Source organism: Aythya marila, assembly GCF_965140915.1.
Source record: "Aythya marila genome assembly, chromosome: 13".
NCBI lineage: Eukaryota > Metazoa > Chordata > Aves > Anseriformes > Anatidae > Aythya > Aythya marila.
This window is the reverse complement of record NC_139054.1, coordinates 18,026,271-18,052,711: the sequence shown is the minus strand read 5'-3', so window position 1 is coordinate 18,052,711 and position 26,441 is coordinate 18,026,271. Positions and strand designations below refer to the sequence as shown.

At 39.8% G+C, this 26,441-nt stretch overlaps 1 protein-coding gene across 1 annotated transcript in view; it reads left to right on the top strand.

The window, feature by feature from the left end:
- The first annotated feature begins 1,199 nt into the window (after positions 1-1,199).
- TMEM164 (transmembrane protein 164) overlaps positions 1,200-26,441 on the top strand; it is a 46,180-nt gene continuing 20,938 nt past the window's right edge. Inside the window, exons 1-4 of the mRNA XM_082771183.1 lie at positions 1,200-1,214; positions 1,430-1,950; positions 18,017-18,066; positions 19,084-19,150. Of these exons, the coding sequence (XP_082627309.1) occupies positions 1,486-1,950; positions 18,017-18,066; positions 19,084-19,150 (582 nt within the window). The 5' untranslated portion in view covers positions 1,200-1,214; positions 1,430-1,485. The remainder of the gene's footprint in view (positions 1,215-1,429; positions 1,951-18,016; positions 18,067-19,083; positions 19,151-26,441) is intronic.

Here is a 26,441-nt window from a genome sequence, read left to right as displayed (position 1 = left end):
GGCACAGATCCATCTCCCCAGCCCTGTGCCATAGGACAGCCACTGCTGCTACAATTGCAGACAGCTCTGTAACTTGCCTCTGAGTTTCATTCCCTCTGTCACCTTGCAGTGCCTGTGGTCTGTTTCTGGGATTTCTCATTTCCTGAACTCCTTTTTTTGTAAAGCGAAGAAGGCCTGTAATTGGGATAGCAATACATAGTCAGGTATTATTAGATTCTGTTCACCAGGAAATGAATCTTATGCAGTCACACTACCAGTCCTTTTCCTCAGAACTGGGCGCGTGCAAGAGACTTAGAGAGGTGACTAAGCCAAAAAAGATGAGAACACGAGCACAGCATAAATCTGTTTTGACGGGCTGGCAGTGACAGGTCCACAGGCGAGCTTTTAGTTTCAAACTGGTCTGAGCTGGTGTGGTAGTCTTGAGCTGCCAGCAGCTCTCAGAACACACAGGGACAGGAGATGCTCTTGCCCTCAGCATCTGCGCTGATGGAAAAGCTAGAGTGCCTGCAAACAGCACGGCAGCGTTGGGGCATTCCTGTGGGCTTCTGGGGCCTCTGGTGCTGGTTGGCACTGGGAGGCACTGGGGGGGTCTTGGAGGCACAAGGAGGGGTCTGGGGGAGGTAGCCGTGTGGGGAGCAGGATTACTGAGATAGGGAATGGAGAAAATGCATCGATAACAGAGCAGCGCTAACGGATTTTCCTGCTCTCCACCACCACTTCCTTCACTTGCGAATTTCACTTTCACATCACCATGTTCCGATAATGATATTTTGGCAAGATCTCGGATCATTTGCCTACACGCCAGACAAATCGCAGCCGGGGCCCGCCCGGCACGTAGTTCTCCGCAGCCGCTTCAAACCCTGCGGCGGGGCAGCGCGGGCAGCCCTCAGAAGAGCCTCGGCCAGCGGTCCTGCCACAGCCCCCGGGCCCGCAAAGGGCTGGAGGCCGGGCCGGGCGGGCTGAGGAGGAGGAGGAGGAAGAAGAGGAGGAGGAGGAGCAGAGGAGCCACCCGCGCGGCTCGTCCATTTTTCGGGGCGCCTCGGGCACGTTGCGTGTGTGTGTGGCGGGGAGGGAGGGAAGAAGGGAGGGGATGCTGCGGCGCTGGGGAGGGCGGCGGCAGGGAGGCTCGCCCCGCCGCCGCTGAGGGGAGCGCTTCCTCCTTCCCGGCCCCGCGGAACGGGGGAGCTGGGCCCGCCTCTTGCGGGCCGAGCTGGGTAACGGAGCCGCCGCCGGGCTCTGAGGGACGGGGCTGCGAGGCACCGGGGCCGCCCCCTCAGGGCGGGAAGGGCCGCGAGCGGCGGCCGTTGGGGCTGCGGCGCCTGAGGCGGGCGGGCGGGGAGGCGGCGGCCTGAGGAGAGCCGGGGGCCCGCGGCTCCCACCCCCCCCCCCGGGTTTCGCCGCCTCCCGTGAGTGCCACCTCTCTTCGCAGGCTGCCGGCGGAGAAAGGAAAGGCTCGGGCAGGAAGGCGGGACGTCCTCGCGTTTCATGTTCCGTCAGCCCGACAGCATTTCGGCTTTGATTCCGACTTGCTCCTACCTGCGCCCGGGCAGTGACGGGGAGGAGAGCGGGCGCCGGCCCACCATGTCCCGGTACAGCCTGCACAACCTCCTGGACTGGATGTACGGGGGCGTGGACCCCAGCTTCGCCGGCAACGGAGGGCCGGAGTGCGCGGCCTTCCTCTCAGGGCAGCAGCGCTTCGTGGAGAGCCTCGTCTTCCTCAGCGTGGGCGCCGCGGAGATCCTGCTGTCCCTGTGGAAGCTGAGGCAGCTGCACTACAAGGAGCTGGAGGCTCAGCTGCTGCAGCAGCCCCGGGCGAAGCAGGAGAGCTTGGGCAAGAACCTGCTGCTGGTGGCCCTGTGTCTCATCTTCGGGCTGGAGGTGGGCTTCAAGTTTGCCACCAGGACCGTCATTTACCTGCTGAATCCCTGCCATGTGGTCACCGTGATGCAGGTAAGGCTTGTGCACCGGGCAGTCTGCCTCAGTTTTGTGCTCACAAAGCAGCGTTTTTTGCAGTTTGTGGACCAAAAGTCCACAAAGGTACAAATGACAATAATTGGTGTAAACGCTTTAGAACTTTGCATTTAATTGGCTGAACTGAAATCTGTGGAAAAAACAAAGTCAAACAAAAAGGTGAAATTGTAGCTCGTTTAATGCCTACTTCTGTGGTTGAAAAGGCTTTCTCACCTTCACCTTGCCCTTGTTTCAAGAATAGAAAAAGCTGTTTCCACTGACTGCAGTGGGAAAACTAGCACCAAATGTAATAAAAACAAGATTATTGCAAAAGGGCCCATGTAATTCACAAACAGCTGCTTCTGGCAAGTGATATTCAGGGGTGTGAATGTATTTTGTGAAGTTGTTAAAGAAGCAAAGTGCTTTTTATTTTATGCTGGTAATTTCGGTTTGCCTTTCTTATTTTAAAAGCTGCATAGTAAAGAACCAACACCTTATGTGTGGGTGAATGAACTGAGCTGGCTTCGTATCTGTGGATAAACCATGTACTTTAGCAACTTGTGGCATAGTTGGTGATGCGTGATAATATACAGCTTGTGTAGCTGTGAAAATAATGGAAACGTTCATAAACAGTTACTGAGCTGTGATATCTAAATCTTACAAATTGTATTTGTCAGTAGATCGGTGTATGTACTTAGCTCACTGAGGTTAAGGAGTGTGGGATGTCAAAAATAATCATTTTGTTTAATTTTGCTAACACACTACCATCAACACAGGACAACTTACAAAATTTAAGCTCAACAACTCACAGGAGATAGACAAACTTATATCATGGCAGCTTTTGTGAAAGATTTTTGACAAACAGCAATAACAAATGAAAATCAGACCAATACCATTCTTAGTCTCCCTTTGCAGAAGGCTAACTGCTAGTACCAGAGGTCTGAGGGAGATAGGTGTTGTTTTAAGAGGGGAAAAAAGAGGCTTTTACAGCACTTTTCAGGACATCTGCAACAATTAAGTTACTGTTCCAGATCTTAATTAGGAGGTTATGTAAATTCCTAAGCTGTGATGCACTGTTAGGTCAGTATTTTACACAAGTAGAAATGCTTTCCATAAAGTGGTAACAACTGCTGTGAAATCAATTAGTCAATATTGGTAAGGAGGGGGAAAGCAGAAGGTATGCAAGAGCTGTAGAAATAATTATGAAAGAAACCATTATGGCCTCATTCCATTGCTCTTTAACACTATTTACTGGACATTTTTCCTATTAATCCTCTGTGAAGAAGGTGAGGATAGGTTACCTTTATGATTTGAATGCTTGGTTGCCTTGATGTGGTATTATAATGTTGTGTTGTGATAGTAATATGGTACTTGTTATAACAGCAAATCCAGCAAATACTAGTGTCTAGACATAAATTTGGGAGGTACTATTGTTTAGGTTGTTTATTAGTGGTCTCCCCCAGGAAGAAAGAGACCCAATGTCTATAGTCAGGCATAGGCAATTATTCTTTATTTCTTTCAGACCACCTGTGGAGCCTTTTCTATAATCTTGTGGTAATTACTCATTAGAAATGGTGTTACAGTATTTTGTGCAGTTGAGAAGATGGGTATGTCAGTGAAATTCAGAAGTCATGCCTCTTCGTTCTCAGTTGTGTTACAAATAGGCCTGGGTTTAATGTGGAGAATGAAAATTGTTGCAGAACCAACAGCTTTCAGCAGAGAAAACAGGTTAGATGGAAAGATAGTTGAAGACCTCCATTGGCAGAAAAATAATGTATAGTTGGTGGAATCTTGAAAGAGTTCATCTGGCCTGAGCTTGCTGATGGCACCTGATTGGCAAGGTGAAATACATGAAAAATGTAACTTATCCCTCACTTCTGTTCTTACAGTAGCTTGCACGTTATCCTGCTGCAGGGCTGAAACATTAGGATGAACAAGGTAGGAGGTGAAGAGGTGAAGCACGCCCTAACATTTGGGATCCCTTCAAAGGGAAGCCAACAGTAGCAGTTTGTAAAGGTCTCTCCTCTCACTCAATTCCTGTTTTCCTTTTCTTCATGTGAGGCTATTGCACCTCAGAGCAACAAAGGCCCTGGGCTCTGAGCCAAAAATATTTGGAACTGGAAATTGTTCTTCAGACTTTATCTGCATAAAAGCATAAGTCCTGCTTTTGAAAGACCTAAGCCTGAAATGAAATCACAAAATAAAGTGGGAATTATACTGGTGGTGCATTTTAGCAGACAGATCTGCACACTGTAATGGCTACTCCGAGTCTGTTTTGATCAGATGTCTAGTTTCTGCCTATCACACCAACCTGTGTTCAAATCAGATCATTCTCATAAGCAGGAAGAACTAGTTTAGATGTGTCATCGTGAGGATGAAGTGCTGGTTGAGTGAACATATTTAACTGCCTAAGCAGTTCTTGTGGTTAATAGGTTCAGAGAAATTGTTGCTGTCCTGCCACGTAGTTGAATAATCTTAGAAACACTGCTGTTCATTTTCAGCCTTGGTTTTGGTTTCTTGCTTAGCTTTTGGAGGAGGAAGGGCAATGTTGTTTCTTCACCAGTGAAGTACAGCATTATTGAGAAATAAATCAATTAAAGATATATATATATATTCAACCAAAGGTGAAATGGAAAATTCTGTGGTTTCTTTGACAGGTATGCCATGGGGTTCTGGGTGTTTTTCTGTGGTACAATATTAGTTAGTGCAAAAACGGGGAAGCCTATGAAGGAGGTGATACTAAGTTCTTTCTTTGCATAAAGAATAGCCTTACTGAAAATTATTTGAATACCTCTATAAGCACAGAAAATGCTCTTGTTTTAGAAGTGAGTATATATGACTGGACCAATGATACTGCCGTGAACTTGGCATAAAAGGGTATCCTAAAGGGGAATCTTTCCTTTTTTTTTCTTTTTTTTTTTTTTTTTTCTTTCAAGTCCACTAGAGTGTTGCTAACTTATTTTCCCCTGCACAGCAGGAAAAAAATCAGCCTGTGTTTAGCAGACCAGGTGTTGCATTTTCAAGACATTAATCATTTTTAGTATTTTAGGACCCGTGAGGACTGTGTTGAAATTGAAGATGTGAAGAAAATCTTTCTGCAGTGTAAGAGGGGGACTTATCCAATAGCAAATTACTACATTATGGATCTTTTAAATTGTTTTGTACAGGAGACTATTACTTGTTCACTACGTGTTCAGCACGACACCCCGTGGCATGGGACATCCCTGTGGCCACCCTGGGCTGGTTGCTCTGGCCGTGCCCCCTCACAGCACCTGGTGCACCCCCAGCCCTTCAGTGGCAGGGCAGCATGAGGAGCTGAAAAGCCCTTGACTTAGTGTAAGCACTGCTCTGTAACAGCTAAAACATCAGTGCCTTATCAGCATTATTTGCATCCGAAATCCCAAACACAGCACCAAACCAGCTACTGGGAAGGAAATTAACTCCATCCTAGCTGAAACCAGGACAAATGTCAAAAACAATTATTCTGTATTCTGAAACCAGTTTGTTTATCTATTCCATAGTATTTAGAAGTGTAATTTTTTTAGCTTTTCACTCCAAACACTCGTGTTCATACAGCAGTTCTTCATTTCAGGTTCAGTGAAGGGGCAGTTAGAATTTCCATCAAAAATTTCACATTCTTCATGATGTGTTCTTGTACCCCTGTTGGTAATTTGGCACAATTTTTTTTTTTTCCAAGCTGTTGCTCACAATCAGTGCAACTTGACTGAAATGCATAAATACAGGTGTCTCTTGATATCCCGTGGGACATCAAGCTGGTGATACAGGCAGCTAAGGTTAAATGTAGACAAATATAAACCAGGACCCAGAGATAAAATTAGTCTGTATTGTGAAAGAGAAATTTGAAAAATAAAATGTAGGAAAAACTGCACAGAATTTGTGCAGAATTTGTGAATAATCACTAAATCAGAATTTGTGAATAATAGTGGAAGGGCGATGTGATCTCAAGAGGTCCGTTCCAACCTCAGTGAATGTATGATTATTATTGTTATTGTTTATCCTAAAATTATAGGTACAGCTAGTCCTTCTAATATGTTGTAAATTGTCACCTTCCTTGCTTTAAATACACCAGTGCCTTATTCCAGTATAGTTGATTAAATACCAACCTATAGAATGAGTTTTAGGTTGGTTTTGCTTCAGTAAGTGCTTTCTGTAAGATTGTTTGCAGGTTTTCATCCTACAGAATAATTTCTTAGAGGTAGATCCTCAGCTGGTAAATTTTGTAATTGTCTTCCAGTCCTACACTGAGTTGTTGCACTCAGGGCAGTTAAGAGCAGACACTTGTGTGGAGAAAAGAAAGTGTTTTTTGTAGAAAGCAGGCCTATGTTGCTGGAAAAAAGAAGCAGACTAAAGGGGTAGTGATGGGAAAGAAGAAGGCAAGGGAAGGAAGAGCCTAACATAAAGGGGAGCCCAGTTTCACCTGATGATCTTGATCTGATGTTTGCGTAACTAAAATCAATGCTAAGTGCTTCTGTAATTCAGTAAATACTAAATCCTGTGTTTATTATTTCCAGTTTTAGCTTCTTAGAGACCTGGATCTTTGCTGTCCTCTGCAAGAGAGGCTTCTGTGTTTTCTGAAACAATGGGCTGTTTTCAGAGCTTACATAATAAACATAGCTTGACTGAATTCTGCATCATTTGGGAATATACAACGTACAAGTAATTCTCTCCCTGTCCCTCTCTCTCCCCTATTCCCTCTTGGAAAGAATCTGGTTAGTGGTCAGATGTAATTTTTCAAGTGTGAATGTTGATTTAATTTGCATGCACTGCTCCTAAATGCTTTGTGATATTTGGAAGAATCCAGCTAGATTATGTATGTTTTCTGTATTCAGTCTCTTCAAAACCTTGAATTGAAATGAAAGGGGCATTCATATCTTGTTATTTGGGTTGAGCATGAAGAATCTTTGCTTGCAGAAACGCAGAGTATTTTTGTAGAAATGACACTAAGTAATGTCAAAACTGGTATTGGATAACGTAAGCAACAGTCTGCAAGTAAAAGTTTAATGAGTTATTCAATTTTTAAAGGGTAGCAGTGTTCTAAAGAGAAGATGTATTTCTTAATAGTTTTGTTCACTGTTTCTTGGATTACTTTTCCTGGGCAGGATGTAGAACAGCAAAGGCATTTTTTTAGGGGCTTTTAATTGATGTCATAATTTATTGAGCTGAAGAAAAGCTTTTCTGTGATAATTTTAACACTGTATATACACAGGTTGTTTCACCATCTTTGCTTATTTTTAGAAAATCCAAGTGTATAGTAAGAGAATTGAAAAATAAGGCAAGGATTCTTAATTAAAAGTGACTATATTATTTGTGATTTTGTAAGTGTAAAATAAATAGCAAATGTTTTAAGGCTGTGAATTGTGATTTGCTGTCTTTGAAGAGATTACAGTTCAGCCACTTTAACTGGGACGTTTCTGTCTCTGTCTCATTTCTGTCCATTAACTGCTCTATCTTGGGCTGAAAATGTGCACATGCTTACTTTAGTCAAGGTGGTCCAGATCACGGTGCTGCATGGTACCGGCGAGTGCTCTTAAAACTCTAGGCCGAGCTTTTGTTTTGAGCCTGGTAGGATTAGGAAGTTCCCGCTGTGTCTGACGACAGAAAGCAAGCTTCGGTAATTTTCCCCTTTATCCTGTGTCATCATAGGAGAAAAGAATACAAAAAGTGTGGAATTAACAAGAAGTAATTTGATTCTCTAAAAAGTAGAGATTGCATGATTGGAAAGTCTAGATAAAATAATAATCCTCCATGTAAATATTTGGACTAAGGGAAAAGTTAAGCTTTTTATAATTGCCATTAGATGAACAATTAGGTAAGTGGATGTTGGGTTGTTTTGATGAGATCATCATAGATTTCATGCAAATATTAATCAGCATGTAACTTATGTAATTTGAACAACATGTTGTGGAGAGAAATGACATTCAGCTATTTATTTAGGAGAGTGGAGCTATCAGTAGCTGTTTCAATGTACTGCCCAGTGCTGTAATATATCACTGTCAGTTGTAATATATTTTAGGGTGGATTTTTACCTATTTACCTGTTTTTACCATTCCATGTAAATCGTTTCTTAACAGCTTAAAGTGATGCTTCAGGAACAGCTGCCTGATGCCTATAGGAACTTGAGTGGAGATGTAGAATAAACCACATGGCAGGGAATGACCAGGTAGGACCCTGTATGCATCCCAGGGATTGGGAAGACTTTCATCTTCTTATTTCCATTCCAATAAAACCCACTGCTTCCTTGTCTTCCTTGCACTGTTGTAGGTGTTCACAGTTCTAGTAGCAGATGGTAGGCTTCCCTGCAGTGATTGTACATCAGCTAACAGCAAGTTGAGCTGTGCCAGTGTTCACTGGCAGGAAGCTCCATGCCATGCATTTGAAGCCTGCTGGATGTGTGATGGGGCTCATGTTTCTCACGACACTTCCTCAGGGCTTAAGATAGATATGCGAAGGGTTTACATGTATTCAGGGGTTTACGTTTATTCAGATTGCCAAGTCAATAGTGTCAAGTGAATTTAATTGTTTCTATTTTTATATTTAGTAGTTGGGGAAATGCCAGCCTACGTTATCAGGAATATGATGGCATACACTGTAGCTTTTTATGGGTTGTGTGAGTTATTTCTGTTTCTTTGGAGAAAATGATGTTTTGGAATAATGAAGCTATTAGGTATTTACTACCTCGATCTTCTTAAAGATTGCATCTCACTCTAGAATATGCACTTAGTACAGTCCACTAATTGTACACAATCAAAAATAATCTCCAAATACCTGGTTAGTTAAATGTAACGGGATCCTTGGGTAATTGCCACATTTACAAGGAATAGAAACTTACTGAAATTTAACTTGTAATCAAACCTCAAACTTGAAGGCCTCTGACATCTATAAAGTGAAAGCACTCCTGATTGGCTTCCTCGCTAGTAAAGCCTGTTTATGCAATAGGAGTTCTAGAGCATGCCTCTGAAGTCCAGGAAATTAAATGTGAAAAATGATTTATTGAAGACATAAAGTTGGTAATGGTTTCTCTGAACCAATATGAAAAACAAATTATGGATTTTTGACTAGAAGGTATTGATGGGACTGTAGATGGCTTATATTTATTCACATATAGGGTTCTGCAGTGTGAACTCAGAATACTGGGAGAAAAACATTTTTCTTATTCGGTTCTTTGTACTGAATTTCTTTGGTTGAACAAAGGCTTACAACTATGTTTAGTCCCATAAAAGGACAGAGAACCGTTGAAACTCAGCTTTGTAGGCAGACAGTGAAGGCAGGTATGAATGGTGTGTTTTAAAATATGGTTGCTATCACCATTAAAAGAGAGTTAAAAGATTTAGAGAGTGATTCTAGAGAAAAAAAAACATTTCCATATGGTATAGTAGCAACTATGCAGTGTAAAATATATTGTGTATCAAGTTGAAGTTTTTGTCTAATTTTTGCTTCATACCACAGCTTATTTCAGTCTGGACTGATCCCTTATATCTGTGGTAACTCTGAACATTGGTAACTATATATATTTTTTTTGTAGCATTATTAAATGTATTTGTTATGGTCTGAGATCTCCAGGTAAAAGATATATTCATCTTACACAGTCATCTTCCAATTTGTGCTAAAAAAGAAGGTTGTTTAAGAAACGCTTTATTACCATGAATATCTTGACATATATTACTTATTAAGTTTATTGAAATTTAAATTTATAATCTCAAATCCTATTAAAATAACTTTAAACAAAAAATTAGTTTATTTTTAAGTTAACCTGGTTTCTGCAGATCTATTTTGTGGTTAACTGCAGTCTTGAATGGAAACCTTTTTCCTGTGTGAAGCCATTCTCCTCTTTTTTTTTTTTTTTTTAAATATTTTAAAATGAGCATATAAATATATATTCTGTAATGTGTTTTGAGAGGCACTTACAAGATGTCTGTGCCCTGCCTTGGACATCTGTTTGCACAAAGATGATGGGATGCTAGTTATCAAAAAAATAAATCTCCTAATCTATCAAATTCAGTTGAAGTTGGGCAGCAGGTTTAAGATGTAATAGACAGAACACATGTATCTATACAGATGATGAAGATGTAACCCTGTTTTAAGGAGGAAACAATGTCCAAATAACATTTAATAACTTCAACTATCTTTACTATACTTCTTTTTATTAATAGTTAAATCAATAAAACAATGCAAATGTAAGATACATGCAGAGTCATTGATAAAGCGACTGCTGAGCTCAAAAATAACCATTATTTAATAACCAGTCAGGCTCTGCACAAGTCTTTGCCTGTTTTTGTCTATCTTGGCCGAAACATCTGTTGAAGTCAAAGATGCAATCAATTCGGCCAGCACTTTGAAAAAGCAAAGCCAGAAACATTCAGTATATCATTCATGTTGTGTGCTAGAGCTTTCACCTGTGGGATGTTGTGTATGTTCATGACAACCTGATTTTGTTTCACCGCTAACCATGAGCAATGTACTTTTAAACCACTCTTGTGCTATAGAGGGATGGTACTCTCTTTTGAAGAGAGGAACAGAAAGATTGAGAACATCCTCATTATTTGAGAGAGGTGGAGAGTAAAGGTGAAGGAGGAGATGCTGTTGATGTGATCCGTTAATGAAAGACTTGAGTTTTAATGTCTGAATGGATTAAGGTATCTAATTCTACAATTTTCTTAGTTCAGCTTTTTTTTTTTCCCCCTTCCTCTCCTCAGCTTCTCTGATCTTTTAGGATTATTTCCTTGATGTCTCAATTTGGAGTTGCTGTGGCATAGTACTGTGTAGGGGGTAGGAAATATTAGTCAATTTGCTCTTAGAACATGCCCAATCTGAAAGTGCTGTGATAACCACCAGCATGCAACTGTACATAAGCAGGGTTTTTTTGCAGGATGGCCTTCTGGCACTGAGGACTTGAAGCATAATAGGGCAGGCATCTTCTAAAAGGGTTTTTAATGTAAGAAATGAAGAGATATGAAAGAGTGAGATATGAAATGTCATGCTTGGGAAAAAGTAACAAAAATGAATGTATATAAAATGTTACTGGGAACACTTGCAAGCTTTCACAGTGTCAGTGGCAAGGATAAATACAAGTTAATCTAAATTCAGTACAGGTTAAGCTTTCTTGAGAAATCGCTGCTTTTTTTTTTTTTTTTTTTTTTTTTTTTTTTTTTAAACCATCCTTTTTTATTCTTTTTCCCCTCAAATTAGTTTTTGATTGGTAGGTTTTGCTGACTGCACTGAGCTGGGAATGGGGAAGGAAGCAACCCACTGCTAGTGAAGGGATGGTACAGATGTTGATCAGAGAAAAGGGAAGGGAATTAAGCTCAGTGATACCTTCTCTCTGAAATCCTAGTTTATAAGATGCCATAACTAATGCTGCTGCACACACAGGAAGCCTAGTCCTACGTTAATCATTAATCCTAAAATATGAGAAGTCTAGAAATCTTTCACCTAAGCCTGTAAAAGTGAAGGTGGGTAGAGGTTCAGCCAGTAAATAAGCTAAGCCTGTGGAAGGGGACACTAACCTAGGACGTCTAAATGAACATGTGTTATTTTAGAAGACATTAGATTCTAGAGTAGAGGGTGGAAATCGTTTGATTTGCTACACTTCTGTTAGCCCTGGGTAGAGCTGGGAGGAAGGAGGGACTGGCTGCTTCTTCTGTTCTCAGAGTCTGTTTTATAGACCACAGGAACTGCTTCCACTGTAGTATTACTTAATGCTCTGCAAATAATACTGCACTGAATCATGAGTATTCTTGATGCCAATTTAAAATTTCTACAGGACAAATTAACTACTCCCTGAACCTGTCTGACAGCTGCAGTAAGAGAGCTGCGCTTTGTATACTGAAATATTCCATAAATTAAAGTTGCTGCTATTTAGCAATAAGAATGTAACATCTTTTGATCTTCATTCTCTTTTAACATTTGTCAGTCTAAAATAATAACATATCAATTCACAGTTAGGATTTTTTTTTTAAAGTTACTTTTTAGAAGGCAAGGACATGGCTTTTAAATTATATGGCTGTTTTGTGCTTAATTACTAGTTCATGCACAAACAGCCGATGTTTAAAATAAATGTACATGCTGAATCAAAGCTGTGTGCTGGAGTTGTTACCAAGCGTTAGTTTCTGTTAAATGATAAGGTGATTGTTATGAACTTACTTCAAAAATGAATTTTCAAGTTGCTTAGCAAAGTCTTGTACATCTTTTAATTTATCCAGCTGCTTGAATGCTCCTTGCCTCATGTTTTACCTTTAGGAAGGGGAATAGATTTTTTTTTTTCACAGAAAAAAATGGTTTTATTTCAGTGCAGAATAACCAAAGCTTGTCTCTCTCTTTTTTTTTTCTTCTCTAAATTTGTTTTGGAACTTGGATCGATCCAGCTTCCATGGATTTTTCACGTTGCCCTATAGAATTAGAAATTAATATTTCACCTCCTGAAGTTTTAATTTTGAAGTAGTATACTAAAATGATCAGTTTATGGCCTAAGTGATCTTGATTAGAGCGTTTGCAGAGAAAGATACATTCTCAGTCTGCTGCTGCAGCAGGTGCTAAGTTGAACTGGTGGCTCAGAGATGGACAAGCTGCAGTTACTCAAGGTAAATGAAATCTGTGCTGCTTATTTGAGAAGCAGGGGGTTTACTTGGAGAACGCTCAGCTATCTTCTGCCAGAAAAAAAGAGACCCTGGGCATCTGTAAGTACTCCTGCCTGTTGCAGGTGATACTGAGTGTGATGCTTCATCTGGAATAGTTAGAATTAGAAGGGAATAGAATAGTCCAACTGTCTGACTTCTTCAGTGCTGACCAAAATTAAAACCCATTATTGAGGGCATTGTCTGACTGCCATTTGAACACTGTCAGGCCTGGGGCATCAAACACCTCTCTAGGAAACTTGGTCCAGTGTTTGACCAAGAAATTTTTCCTAACATTCAGTCTGAACCTCCCTGGTGCAGCTTTGTGCAGCTTCTGCACGTCCTATCATCAGTTACTAGCTGTGTAGCTTGTTCTTTTCTTCCACTGCTACCTTTTGAATTGTTGTCTTTTGTCTTTTTAGTTTATTTTTGATCAAACAAGGCGATCTTTGTGTTATGCATGTTCCTGTCTCTCAGTAGGACTAAGGCTGGTAGAAGAGAAGCTTTTCATGACAAGTTGTGACTGCGCTCTCTGCCTCAGTGTGCAAACTCAAAAATAACATCACTGATGTACTTCTGAGGGAGCTCTTAGGTGCAGTATTTTGTGGAGATTTGGGATGTTTAGAATCTGAGAACTGGAGATCCAGCCAAGTAATAAGGGTGGGGGAAATCATTGAGGTCTGCCTATTTAAAATGCACATGGAGTGGAGCAGTAACACTTAATGAATAGAACAGAATTCAGGTCTAGATATTTAATGAGGTATTTTCCTTCGATTCAGATACAGTATTGTTGTTGTACCTTTCAGTTGTGCCCATTTTCAAACATCCCTTTTGGGAATAGATCTTTTTACTAGTCTTGATTTCTGAAATGCTGGTTAGGAAACAGTAGCGATGGAACATAGCATGCTTCAATGTCAAGGAAACTGGGCAATATTAGACAAATTGACAGATGAGCAAATTTGAAGTTGATGTTAGAAATGATTTTATGGTGATGCTCTCAAAGCTTTTGGAACCTGTAACATAACGTAAATATATACATCCTTGCCAGTAACTGAGAGCTCTAGGCATGAGTCCAGCATGTACCATTACCTTTCATTTTAGGTATTTAATCAGCTGGTTTTTAAGATCTGTATTTTAGGTATGCCATGGCTCATAATGACTGGATGGGCAAAATCCTAGCAAGTATTTTAATCCAGTAGATTTTAGCTACTAATAGATATTATATATTAGCAATAAGATATAATAGATATATTGGGAACACTTGTATGTTTGAGCTTCACGTTATCTGAGTATAGTGTGGTTGTAATAAAGCAGATTTAAGAGAAACCACTCACCTTGTGGCCTACCCCACCCAAAACAAAGAAGAAAAAAAAAAAACATAATATACTTAAGAAGCATTGCTGGAGTTAAAGAAAGAAAAACCCATACAACAACAACAATCTCTCCTTGCTTGTCATTTTCAAACAATAATGTTGAAAGAATAATAGGAAAACAAATATTCTTGACAGTTTGCATTCTTTACCTTTCTCCAATTCTTTATAAGGATGAACTTGACCGTTGCTGTAGTGTAGATGTACAAACTGTAAAAGAGGTGGGTTGAAGAACTGTCTGTATGAACTCAAAATCAACTAATATCTCAGAATGGATCTGATAATTGCAGCATTTGAAATGCAAGAAGGGAAAACAATATTAGAGGTTGCTATAGTGCATGGACGTGAGGAAATTGGATTGTATTAAGGGGAGGTCATATTACTGCTTTCTGTTTGTTTTGTTGTTTGATAAAATTTGTCTGTTGCGGATTTTGGGATTTTTTTTCAGTACTGGATTTTTTTTTCACATTTGTAACACTTGGGTACCTTTTGCTGTCATATTTTAGTACTAGGAAAAAAAATAAATCAATAATAATAAAACAAAAACGTAACTTGCTGTAAAATATCAGCTTGTTTTGCTCAGTACTTAGCCTTTTTTCCATGCGTGTAAGTTTAATGTTTACCTAGAGACACTATTGCAATGTCAAAGAGTAGGTTTTATTGCAAATTCTAACAATGAATTTGTAGAAAACTAATTTTTTTTTCCTTTTTCCCCAACTATGAAGTTCCTTTTCAACAGTAACATTTCCCTTGAATCTTTCCTTCAGTGGTTACAAAAGAAGGGAACCTAACAGGGATTTGTGGAGGGCGGGTGTAATACTTGGTGATAACTGCTTGTTACCTTGTTCGTCCTGCCAGGAAATAGGAAGGTAGGGAGGGGATACTCTGAAATAAGCCTTTTGGGTTAGGTGGCGAAGGAAGATTTCCAAGTAGTGTTGAAGCCTTACAGAACGTCCCCTCTCACACAGTACCAAGTGAGCGGTAAAGGTTGCTTCTTACCTCTCTGTTTTGCATAGATGGCGAGGGTTGGCGTGGTATGGCAGGAAGCATTTTATTGACCTCGCTTAGCAGTGGAATGAGGCCTGATAGACTTTGCTCTGTTCTTCTGGAACAGTTTATCTATAACCAAATGCAGAACCATTTTGCTCTAGGTCACATCTTCCCGGATCAAAAATTGGAAACAAGACATTGTTCAGGTCTGTGTTCTTTCACATGATTCTGTTTGTGGTTAAAGAAGTTTTCAGAATAAAGTCATGCAAAGTTACATTCTTACTGCCTCCAAACTAGTGCTTTTCCACACCTGCTACAGTAACACTAACGACTGATTCCATTAGATTTAAGATACCAGCGATCTCTGAAGTTTATGGCACTCAAGGTATTTCTTGTGAGCTATGTGAAATACCAAATGACAAGGTCACATACATGTTTCCTTTAGAACATTTAAAAAAAGTATTGCTACAGGGAGAAAAATGCCATCCTCTTCCTTCTGCTTTCCAGTCTGTTCTGGCCCTGTAGGCATTTAGTACTCAGTCTTCTTTCTTAGGGCATGGTTCAAAGGAAGGAATGTGGGAGAGACTGATTTGCAACCCAGCCCTGGGTTAGCTGTGAGCAACCAGGAGTTCAGTTTCTTTCTGATCTTGTCTCAGTAAAGGTACAGTTAAGCAGACAAACCCTGTATATCACAGTCTCTAAATTATAACAGCCCTGCTTGTCCAGCATGTGTTGTGGTGTGACCTTTGTGTTTGGGCTTCTGCAGGAGAGTGGCCGTGCAGCACTTCATGCTCGAAATATTTCCCATTGGGTTGGACAATGTTATTTATGGTCTTGCAGAGCCTTTAAGAGTACTGACTTTTGCTTTCACCTGGCTCCATAAGGTCGAAGTGAACCTCTGTTTATGGACTTACCAGTGTTATGAGTTTCTTCACAGTGTATTGCCTGAGGAAAAAACTGGGGAGTCTTCTGGTCATGTGCTGGTGAAGAAGACTCTTGTCCTGTTTCACAACATTGTCCCCACCTAGGACTTCTCTGAACTTTTCTCAAGGACACTCATGATTCTGCACCCTCTCTTTCTCTTACTCACTGCCTATATGTGTGTGCCTGTTTTTTTTTTTTTTTTTTAAACAGATTGAAGGGTCTTCATGTGTTAAAATGATCTGCTGAAAGCTGGTCTGTACCCTGTGGTCACTGTTGTGAGAGAGGTCAAAGAGAAAGGGGAGGATCAGAACTGTGCCCAGAACTCAATATGTAACACAAGGGGTACCTTATGGCTTGCTTTTCCCTCCCCAGATACTTCCTTGTGTACATTTTGGGTTTCTAGTTCATTCTTTTGTCCTTCTTTACTTTTGTAACATGACACATGAAAACGTGAAAGGTAACACATTGTCCAGAATGAGGAAGGACGCTGAATTTGTTTCTTCCACGCTGGCCGTTTGGTTACTCTGCCTCCCCCAGTGTGCTTTACCGCACTCGCTGCCTTGTTTACCCGGGAGCTCTGCAGCATGCCAGGGAGGGGGGCTAGCAGACTAGCGTGCGTGAAACCTTGCGAGTGCTGGCATGAAAACAGGGGCTGGGAACTCTTCCCAGCTTCACCACTAAGTTAACGTGACGCTGTTTGGTTTATAAATGTAGCTGTTTCCTCCTGCAAGGCAAAGGATTTTATTTCCGGCATGGCAGTGAAATGTAATGTGATTGTGGGATAAGCACGCGAACACTTGGGGTAGAGCTCATGATCTTGTCTGCTGTGAACTCGATGTTTTCAGGGCAATAATTACTCTGGGAGCTGAACTCACGGAAACACTTTTTAAGATGTTTAAATCTACTCAATAATATAGTTCTCTGAAAATCAAATACAAGTGCCTCTTGTCAAGCATCTCTTTTAACAGGCCGTGAGGTTTATTTATCAGGGGAATTTATTTACTTACTTATAGAGAAAGTGCTTGATATTCATCTGCTAAAACTGAAATATTTGAAGATTTCTTCCATGATTGTAAAGTTTTAACATAAGCATTGTAGTTTTCTCTGTTGCCCTTAAACATATTTTCTGTAAGATTCCCCCATAACCAAGGAACTGGCATGTTTAAAAATAGTAAATGTTTCTTTTGCCCTTGTTAGTCCTCAAAACTGTGTTTCTTGCAGTAGAGTTGACTTGAAAATAAGTAACTGTGACTCATTTACTCTTCCATGGTAGTGAAATATTTTAGGTTACTATGTCCATCCCGATCCTTATAGTCCATAATTCAAAGTACTTTAGTTAATAAACAGTTGGTTGCAAAAATACGCAATGACAGAATAATGAAATACAATTAATAAATGTTAGGTGCTTTTCCCAGAAGCTGGATGGGTCATACATGTATGTGCAAGGGCTTTATGGGTCTTTTCTGTAAAGGAAAACAATCATAAGCTGCTCCAGTTGTATCATTATTTTTGGTCTTGGGAAACGGCTAGCTCATACGTGGTGACATTTTTGCAGTATTCTGAGTATACTCTATTGAGTAAGGCAACGGACGTATTTACAGATGACTACTGAGCTTATCCACAGAACAGACACTGTGGTAGCCTTATTTTGTGAAATGCTACGAGGCTTTTAGAGAACCATCTCACATCCAGTCTTCAAGAGCTGGGTCCTGCACCGCTGAAGCAAAGGGAGTACTGGCAGTGTGTAAATGCTCAGTCCTCAGCACAGTGAGGACGCTGTGGTGACTGACAGCTATAGGAGCTGTTGGAGGAATATGACTGGTGATATCTGTGTTGTGGGAGGCCTTGGAAAAACTTTTTTTTTTTAATGAAAAAGGCTAGAATTTGATGTTGTTTCCTAGGTACTGGTAGAAGCTGAACCCTACATGCTGCTTGTATCACATAAGCCTTTACATGTAGGCAATGTGAATTTACATAAACATGTATAAACTTTTACGTTGTTCATGATATTTAGTCTTTCCCAGCTCTTCTGTAGAATGGTTCTTCTGGTTAGAAATGATTTGTAACGTCCAGAACTAGGACACAAAGATATAGAAAATGGAGTCTAAAAGAGATCATTCCATTAATTGAAATTTGATTTTACTATTTCAGATTTTTCTTCTTGCCTGCCCTCCATGTCGGGTTGCAATGATTCTCTTCAGGTAATGCCTCTTCCTTACTGTATTTCTGTCTACTTGCATAATGTATTTTAGAAATTAATCATGGCATAAGCCATTAAAATATTAAGGTATGTATTCAGTAGGAAAGAGATGTTGGTTGGTTTGAAAAGTGACACCCTGAAAAGGGTCATAGCTTAAACTGTGAGTGCTGAGCCACATACCCTTGGTTCTTTTGTGCCGCTGGTGGTTTCAGTCTGCCCTTTCTTGTCTTACTCTAGGCAATGACTAGAAAAATGATCTGGGGACATGCCTCATAAATTGCTTCAGGAGTGGTACCGTGTGGCTGCAAATTTTTTCTGCTCTTCCTTCTTTGGGCTGAGAGTAGGCCAAATACAGAGATACTGTGTTAGTATTTCTTCATCTCAGAGGGCATGCAAAATACGTCTGGTGTCCAGGAAATCCTGGATTTGCTATTCATTTGCAAGGCCACAATACCTGTTGCTTTCCAGAGTTAACCTCTTTGTTTTCTTACACCCTGACATATAAATGATGTTTGAAAAACTGTTTTGGGTTTGCACTACATTTTTTTTCCCCTTTAAATTATAAACAACTTTGTAATTCTTTATAGAGTTTATGGCAGGCAGTGGCTGTGGAGAGTTTATTCTTTAGTTAGTTTACTTTAAATAGGTGACAAAACCAGTATGTATGCAATTTTTGTGTTCTTTTTGATGCAACTGTGGTTCGGGGAGAGGTGACTGAAAGCTATACAAAATATTGTAGTATAATACTACTTTCCTGCCCTATTCTTTGCTTAGACTGCCTTTAGCAGCCAGGCCTTCTAGGAAGGTAAAGGTCATTACAGAAAGCAATTTTATTTAGTTAAGTATTTAAATGTGTGTTTAAAGAGAAGTTTTGTCCTTATTGCATTTAACAGTGGTTTTATTCAAATTTAGTGGAATTTTCTCAAATCTCTGGCTGCTTCTTATTGGAGAGATCCTACACAAAATATGTGAAAATATTTCATTTCCCGTGAAAATAATATCACGTCTTTTTTTTAAGGTTGCAGATGCATATGCTGAATGGGGCCCTCTTGGCATTACTGTTTCCTGTTGTTAATACACGCCTGGTGAGTGTATTGTACTTTTCTCCTCCTTTCTAATTTATTTTTAATTATTTTATTTGTAAAGTTATTTGATCTTTGATTCATTTCACCTTTCATAGTTCATTTTACCAGGCTGTAGATTCCTAGTACAGGTTGCTATGATGATAGGAAAATATAAATTCTGGATTTTTTTTTTTTGTGATCGTGTTTATAAATCAATGTGGAAAGTCAACACTGCTATATTCTAGGTGTAGCAAAATTATTTTGTCAACTCCATTCTTGCCTTTAAACAGAGGGAGAACTTAAAGGCTTTGATATAGCCTTCATAGGATAGCATGTGGCATGTGCACAAAGCCATGGGACCTGATGAGGTGCATCAAAGGGTCCTGAGGGAACTGGCGGAAGACGTTGCTAAGCTGCTATCCATCTTACTTGATGTCAAGGTAATCTGGTGAGGCTCCCAGTAACTGGAAAAGGGGAAACATAACCCCCATTTTAAAAAATGGAAAAGGGAAGACCTGGGGAACTAGGGGAACTACAGGCCATCGGTCTCACCTCTGTGCCCAGCAAGATCATGGAATAGATCCTCGTAGAAGCTCTTGTAAGGCACATGGAAAACAGAGAGGTGATTGGTGACAGCCAGCAGGGCTTCGCTAAGGGCAAGTTGTGCCTGGCCAATTTTCTGGCCTCATATGATGGGGTTACAGTGCTGGTGGAAGAGCAACTGATGCCATCGACCTGGACTCCTGCAAAGCATTTGACACTGTCCCACGTGACATCCTTGTCTCTGCATTGGAGAGATGTGGATTTGATGGATAGAGTGCTCGGTGGGTGAGGACTTGGCTGGATGGCTGCACTAAGAGCTGAGGTTAACAGCTCAATACCCAGGTGGAGACCACTGATGAGTGGTGTTCCTCAGCGGTCAGTATTGGGACCAGCACTGTTTAACATCTTTGTTGGTGACATGAACAGTGGGATCTAGTGCACCCGCAGGAAGTTTGCCAATGACATCAAGCTGTGTGGTGCGGTTGACACGCTGGGGGGAAAGGATGCCACCCAGAGGCACCCGGGCAGGCCTGAGAGGTGGGCTTGTGTGAACCTTGTGAAGTTCGGCAAGGCCAGGTTCAAGGTCCTGCACCTGGGCCGGGGCAATCCCAAGCACAAATCCAGGCTGGGTGATGAGCTGATGGAGAAGTACTGCAGAGTTCTGCAGAGAAGTACTTGGTGGCTGAAAAACTGAATATGACCTAGCAATGTGTGCTTGCAGACCAGAAAGCTGTTCATACCCTGAGCTGCATCAGAAGCGTAGCTAGCAGGTAAAGCTAATTCTCCTCTTCTACTCCACTCTTCTGAGACCCCACCTGGAGTACTGCATTCAGCTCTTGAGGCCCCCAGCATAAAAAAGACATGGACCTGTTGGAGTGAGTCCAGAGGAGGCCATGGAAAATTCCAAATATTGTTGTTGTCTGTCACCACCTCTCCTCCAAAATTAAACACAGCAGGTTTTTTTTTTTTTTCCATCCAAGTTTTCACGTCTGCCAGTATCCCTAGTAAGACTCTTAAACCTACCAAGACTTAACGGTAAGAGAAGTTATTTCATATGGCTCAGACTTAGGGTATTTCTAAGTTTTTTTTTAAGAGCTGTTATGCTTGCACATGTGTGTATACATACACATACATGCAATGTGTGCATTTTTGTCAGCTAAAATACCTGTGACTTAAATGTACAGGAACTGTCTTAAAACATTATTTACACATTTGTAGTGTCCGGGTAAAATATTCATATTTATATATATGTTTCTATATAGCACATGAGTTAATGATATTAACAAAATTGTTAGGGACTTCAGGCTACATTAAAAATCTCATTAGTGGTTGTCCATTTGCAAATCTTGACAGGATTAGATAAAGAAATCTGCATCCGTATTGAATTTTACGGATGATAAGCTGTGCTGATTGGCCACCCTTGTAGCTAGGAGACTTGAAAACTGACGGTTTTATTGTGGGCTTGTATATAATTTACTTCTTCTGTTAAGATGAGAAAACTTTGCCCTGAGATACAGTTTAGTAACTAGAGAGAGGATAATTCACCTGTAGGTTTTGACGTATTAGAAATGATCTTCCACACAGCATAAGACACACACACAGAAAGCTGGATCATGTTCTTCAGATTTCTGTTAATTCAGTAGTACAATAACCCTAGAGTTTATTCAAGTTCTATGCCATCCTTCCTAATCTGGTAACTACATATTATTTTCCAGCTCTCTTTCTCTCTTCCCCAACATGTATATCTGCCTTGTGTACCTTCTCAATGTGGTAGTAAAACGAATAACTGCTGAAGGGGCATAAAATGAGTAAAATACTTTTTTTTTTCTCCCTTATAACTGGGAGAACAGTTCTTATTTTGTATTTCAAACTACTTAGTTTGTATTTAAAACTTTAGCATTACAAAATTATTTTTCTTGATAACCTTCTTAGGATTAAATGTTGAAATATTTAATCATTTGCTTATATTTTATCTGTTATTATAATCGATCCCGTGTATATTAGGGAGATTAAACAGGAAAAATATGGACCACTTAAAAAATTGTCTTCTTAATTAGGGATAAAGGAGCCAAAGGATAATGTCCAAGAGCAAGTATTCTTGGAATAAATACAGCTTAGGATATTTTTGGCTTAACAGCTGCTTGCTAGGCTGGTCTCTTTTCAGTGTTTCTTCTGGCACAAGGTAATTTGGGTGATGTTTTATAGTGTGGCTACTTTGGTCCAAATTCTCTCATGGTAGACACGCTCTGCTCTGTGACTGGCAATTGTTATTTACCTTGAGATTGTCCTGAAAGCAAGAAATCTCTCTTACAACTTTGGGAGTTAAAATAAATAAATAAAATTGCAGTAATTCTGTCTATGCTCCATGTTCTGGTTTGAAGTATCTAAATGAAAAAACATTTGACTTGGTCAAGAGTGGTCATCTCCTTATGCCTCATCTTTTTTATTTCACTTTTACAATACTTTAAGACATGTAATTTAATGTGTACATTTCATATAAGAGCTTTGTATTCTTAGTTGTAAATAGTTGTAATATACAGTGTCTGGCACAAATTAAGAGTGTGAAAATTTGGGCACCAGACCCCAACTGTTCCTCTAGAAGTGGGGAAGGAGATGCTGACTAGGGGCCAGTGGGCAGGGGAATTCTGCTGTCAGTAGGAACTGAAAAGCGGGAGGCTGTTGCCTCTTATCGCTCTGTGAGCTTATATACCAAACTTTTGTATTGCCCTAAGTACCAAAATGCCTTCCTGTTACCTTTCATCATGTGAAATGTGTTTTATCCTTAAGTTATTTGATATACTGCTAGAAATTGTGTTGTTGTAGGTAGTTTTTACTGTCTTCAGCTGACGTTCTCCTGACTTGCTCCCTGCAAGTGGATTGCCTATCAGTTATCCTACAGACAGCAGATGTCTGCTGTTGAGTTGCAGCCTTTTTTAACGAAAGTTAGCCTGCTAACTCAGCAAGTTCAGCAGCAGGCATGCACGCACTAGCAAATTAGTTATTCCTATGGAGATTAAAGCAGTGAGGTGCAGGAAAAATATTAGACGTAGTTTTCTTTGTATGTATCAGTAAGGTGCAAGGGACAAGAAGCAGAAGATAAAGAATGGAAGACAATCGTTACCTCACCAGGTGATGGCGGTTCAGGAACAAGTGGGTATCAGGATTTATACATACCAGAAGCATGAAGTTATAGGTGACCATAAGATGAATAGTCTGCCATGTGTTTAAGATGCTCAGCTAATCGATTTGCTATTTTCAGAACTGGCAGGGCACCACTTTGGCAGAGAAGGGGGGTGGAATTATATGTAATTTTAGGAACTTGAACTATAGGCCTATTTATGCTACAAAACATCACAGTAAGTCAGCTGGAATCCATCAGCCTTTGGTATTCATCTGCTATGCAAGATAATGAACTACTGAACAGATGTTAAAAGTTGTATGGTAAGCATACACATTCATATACTGTGAAGTTATGGTAGGGTTTTGATATCTAGTCTTAAATGCCAGCCTTGCATCTGAAAATTCAATTAGATTTTAGCTGCATTTTAAATACTTAAATATCTTTAAGAATGAAGCCTTTATATGTGTGGGTGAAAATCTTGAAATTATCTTGAAATAATCATGGAGATAAGCTTTACAATGATGAAAAATTGTAGTAGTCTGGGTTTAAATGCAGTGTATTGTGTTGTTTTAAAGAAAATAATCACAGTCCTCAGCTTAAATTGGATGTGGCCATGAGTGTTCGGGGAAGATCACTGGTAATTTGAACTTTGGTCATAACTAGTTTTCTCTGTTCCTTTGTGTAGTCTCTTTGCTAAGAAAATCTATTGCAGTTATTATTGATTTCCTAGTTTAATATTTTCTTTTTACCCCTAATTTTATTGGTGTTTGGCTCTTCCTATATGAGGTCATCTATATGAAACTCTCTGTTGATATATGCATTTAAATGCATTAATTAAGAATCTTTGGATGAATGCAAATTTCAGATATTTTATAAAACAGTCCTGAAACTTTACAACAAAAGCAAAGGCTCCAAGACTTCAAAAAACTAAAAAGTTACCTGAAAGAGATTTTCACAGAAATCCCTTGTTTCATATGTGGGAACTGAGCATCATGAAGTACAGAGATGCTTTTTGCTGTCACGTACATTTAACAATCATCAGAAATGTGTTGAACATGCATAGTATTCAGGATGAGTGGAGGGATGACTACTCTTGTGTTCATAAGAGTAGAATATTCCCACAGAAGAGATCTTACTTCATGTATTTAGGTTTCTAAAAGGTTCGGTGCTTGCCACGTTGCACGAAGGATGAACTGTACTTGGTTGTGGTTCTAAATGTTAACCTGTTCCAGGTCATTTCCAGAATACTTAGTCCAACATTTTGTGACCACAGGGTCACCTTTAGGGGTTAGCGTCACCATTTCTGCTTTCATTTATGTTACTTAATGTATTATAAGCATTTTTTTTTTTTTTTTTGCATTTATGATTCAAGGCTTCATTACCCTGAAAAAGAAACTTTCACAATTTTCTAGCATAACTTGGCTTTTTATTTTGTCTGCAAGGTATCCACTAAAACTGCTAAAGCCTCAGTCATTTCAAAACTATCCCTAAATATCTGTCTGTTGACAGTGGAACTGGAGAATTGAGGTATGCTTAAAACTATAATAGGAAGTTTCTACCTTCAGTAGACGTAACCTTTCAGTGACACTATGCTCATTAAAAATAATTTTTAACCAAATAATTGGCTGCAGTGTGCACCTGGGATAATGTTTCCAAAAAGTGTAGTATGAAAGATCAGGTCAGACTATTTTCTTTTCTGTTTTTTTTCCAATAAAATATTTTCCTTCCTTGGCATGACGTTGAGTTACTAAGAATTAACCATTTTAAGCAACAGATGCATCCACTTACATTTATTCAGCAGTAAATATTCCACGTATTATTTATGATGTGCAGATGGATTTAAATTTTGTGTATTGGAATAGTCCTTGGATAAAGACAGAAGTTTTTTATTTTATTTTATTTTCCTACAGTCAATATTTGTGAGTTCTTATTACCATTTTAGAAATAAAGGCTATTTAATTTTTCTCTAATAATTTTCTTCCACTCGTATGGTGCAAATCGTTCTTGGTCAGCATTAATAATTCACATGGTAAATAGAGTAATCTTTTAAGACTTTCAAGTAAACAGGGAAGATGCAAAGGTAATCAGGTTGTTAGGTTCCCAAGTAACTCTTGTTGCTGGTTTTAAAGTATGTGATTTTTTCTTTCTTTTTTTTCTCTTTTTTTTTTTTTTTTCTCCCATTCAAGCTGATGTCCTGAAAATGTTATTATAGATGAAGTAAAAAAGTAGGACGTGTCCCAGAGGTGTTGAACTTGCTGTCTCTGCTCACACAGCTGAGATGGTACAGTTTTAATGTTTCCAGAAGCAGCTCTATACTATTATTAGAACTATTTGGCTTGAGAGGTACGCATTCTAAATCTGTTTTAGGAACAGAATCATGCTGTAAGCAGCACTTACAGTACCCGCTGTGTAGCACCTCTGATCTTTGCCTACTGCATTTCTGTTGCATGTCAAGGTAATAAATAATTCACTGCACTAAACAGTTTGCGTGAAATGCCTTTGTCTGCACACTAAAATGGAATAGGTTATGGTAGCACATGATACCAAATCTAAGCTGGCTTAATCTAACCTGCACAAGGCAAGGTAACAGAGCAGTAGCACATTGAAGGCTGTTGAGAGATTGTGCATTGGTTGCCAGGAGGTCCAAAGGCCAATGTTTCTACATCTTTCAGCAGTTACCTATACTATGTGCATCAAAACACATGTGTGGCTCAGTACAGCCTGCAATCACACTTGTATTTGGTAATGTAAATGTGTCTTCTGCTGGTAGTGGTAAGTAATCCAAATATCATCTCTAGAGTAACTGGAAGAAAGCTGTTCTTGAAACTGGTATTACTACCTGCATCTGGTCCGTCTCTTCTAGAAGCCATTTAACTCCACAAATGCCTGATTGCATCCCACGTGTCATTAATGTGAGCCAGTTTGTGTGATCAAAACAAGTGACCAGAAGGTAGGGGTGCCTTTCTCTTTTACATCAAATACAGTGCTAGTCAAATACGCAAAGCACTGATGAAAGTACCAATGCGCATACAGTTGAGATCAGTGGTGTAGTAAGCAGCACGTTCTCCTGATTTTCTTACTAAGCTTCACCCTCTGTAGTGACAGGCTAAGAAAGCAAATTCTCTGACAGCTTGCCAGATTTTGGGTGTGTCGTGAGTTGGAAACATGGGGGCTTGTCCTACCTGGATTGTCTGGAATTTGTAGACTAGCAAAAATGCAGTCACGTCTCTTGTTTTGTTATGTTTCTGGTTCCCTCCATCCTTGCAGCAAGAAGTTATTTCTAGGCCTGTGTTCTGTTGCATCTTCACTCTACTACAGACCAGCAGCACAACAGATGCTCTTCTGTAGCTCTTAGGACTGTGCATATGCATACAGATGCTATGGTAGCAGCTGTGGATTCTGATTCTTTCCCTTAGTATGTGTCCCCTGCCCTTACAGGATTAATTGAAAATAAGAACTAGATAAAGCTTGAATTAATGCTACTTAAAGGGAACTCTATTATAATTCCCTGTACTGACTGGATGGTGTAGAACAGCCTAGAGGGTAGATACTGACTGAGACACCTACTTGAAACAGGTTTTCTTGGGAATACGTATTTCTATTGATTGCAGACAAGCAGGCGTACGGCAGGAAGTTGGAATGAAACAA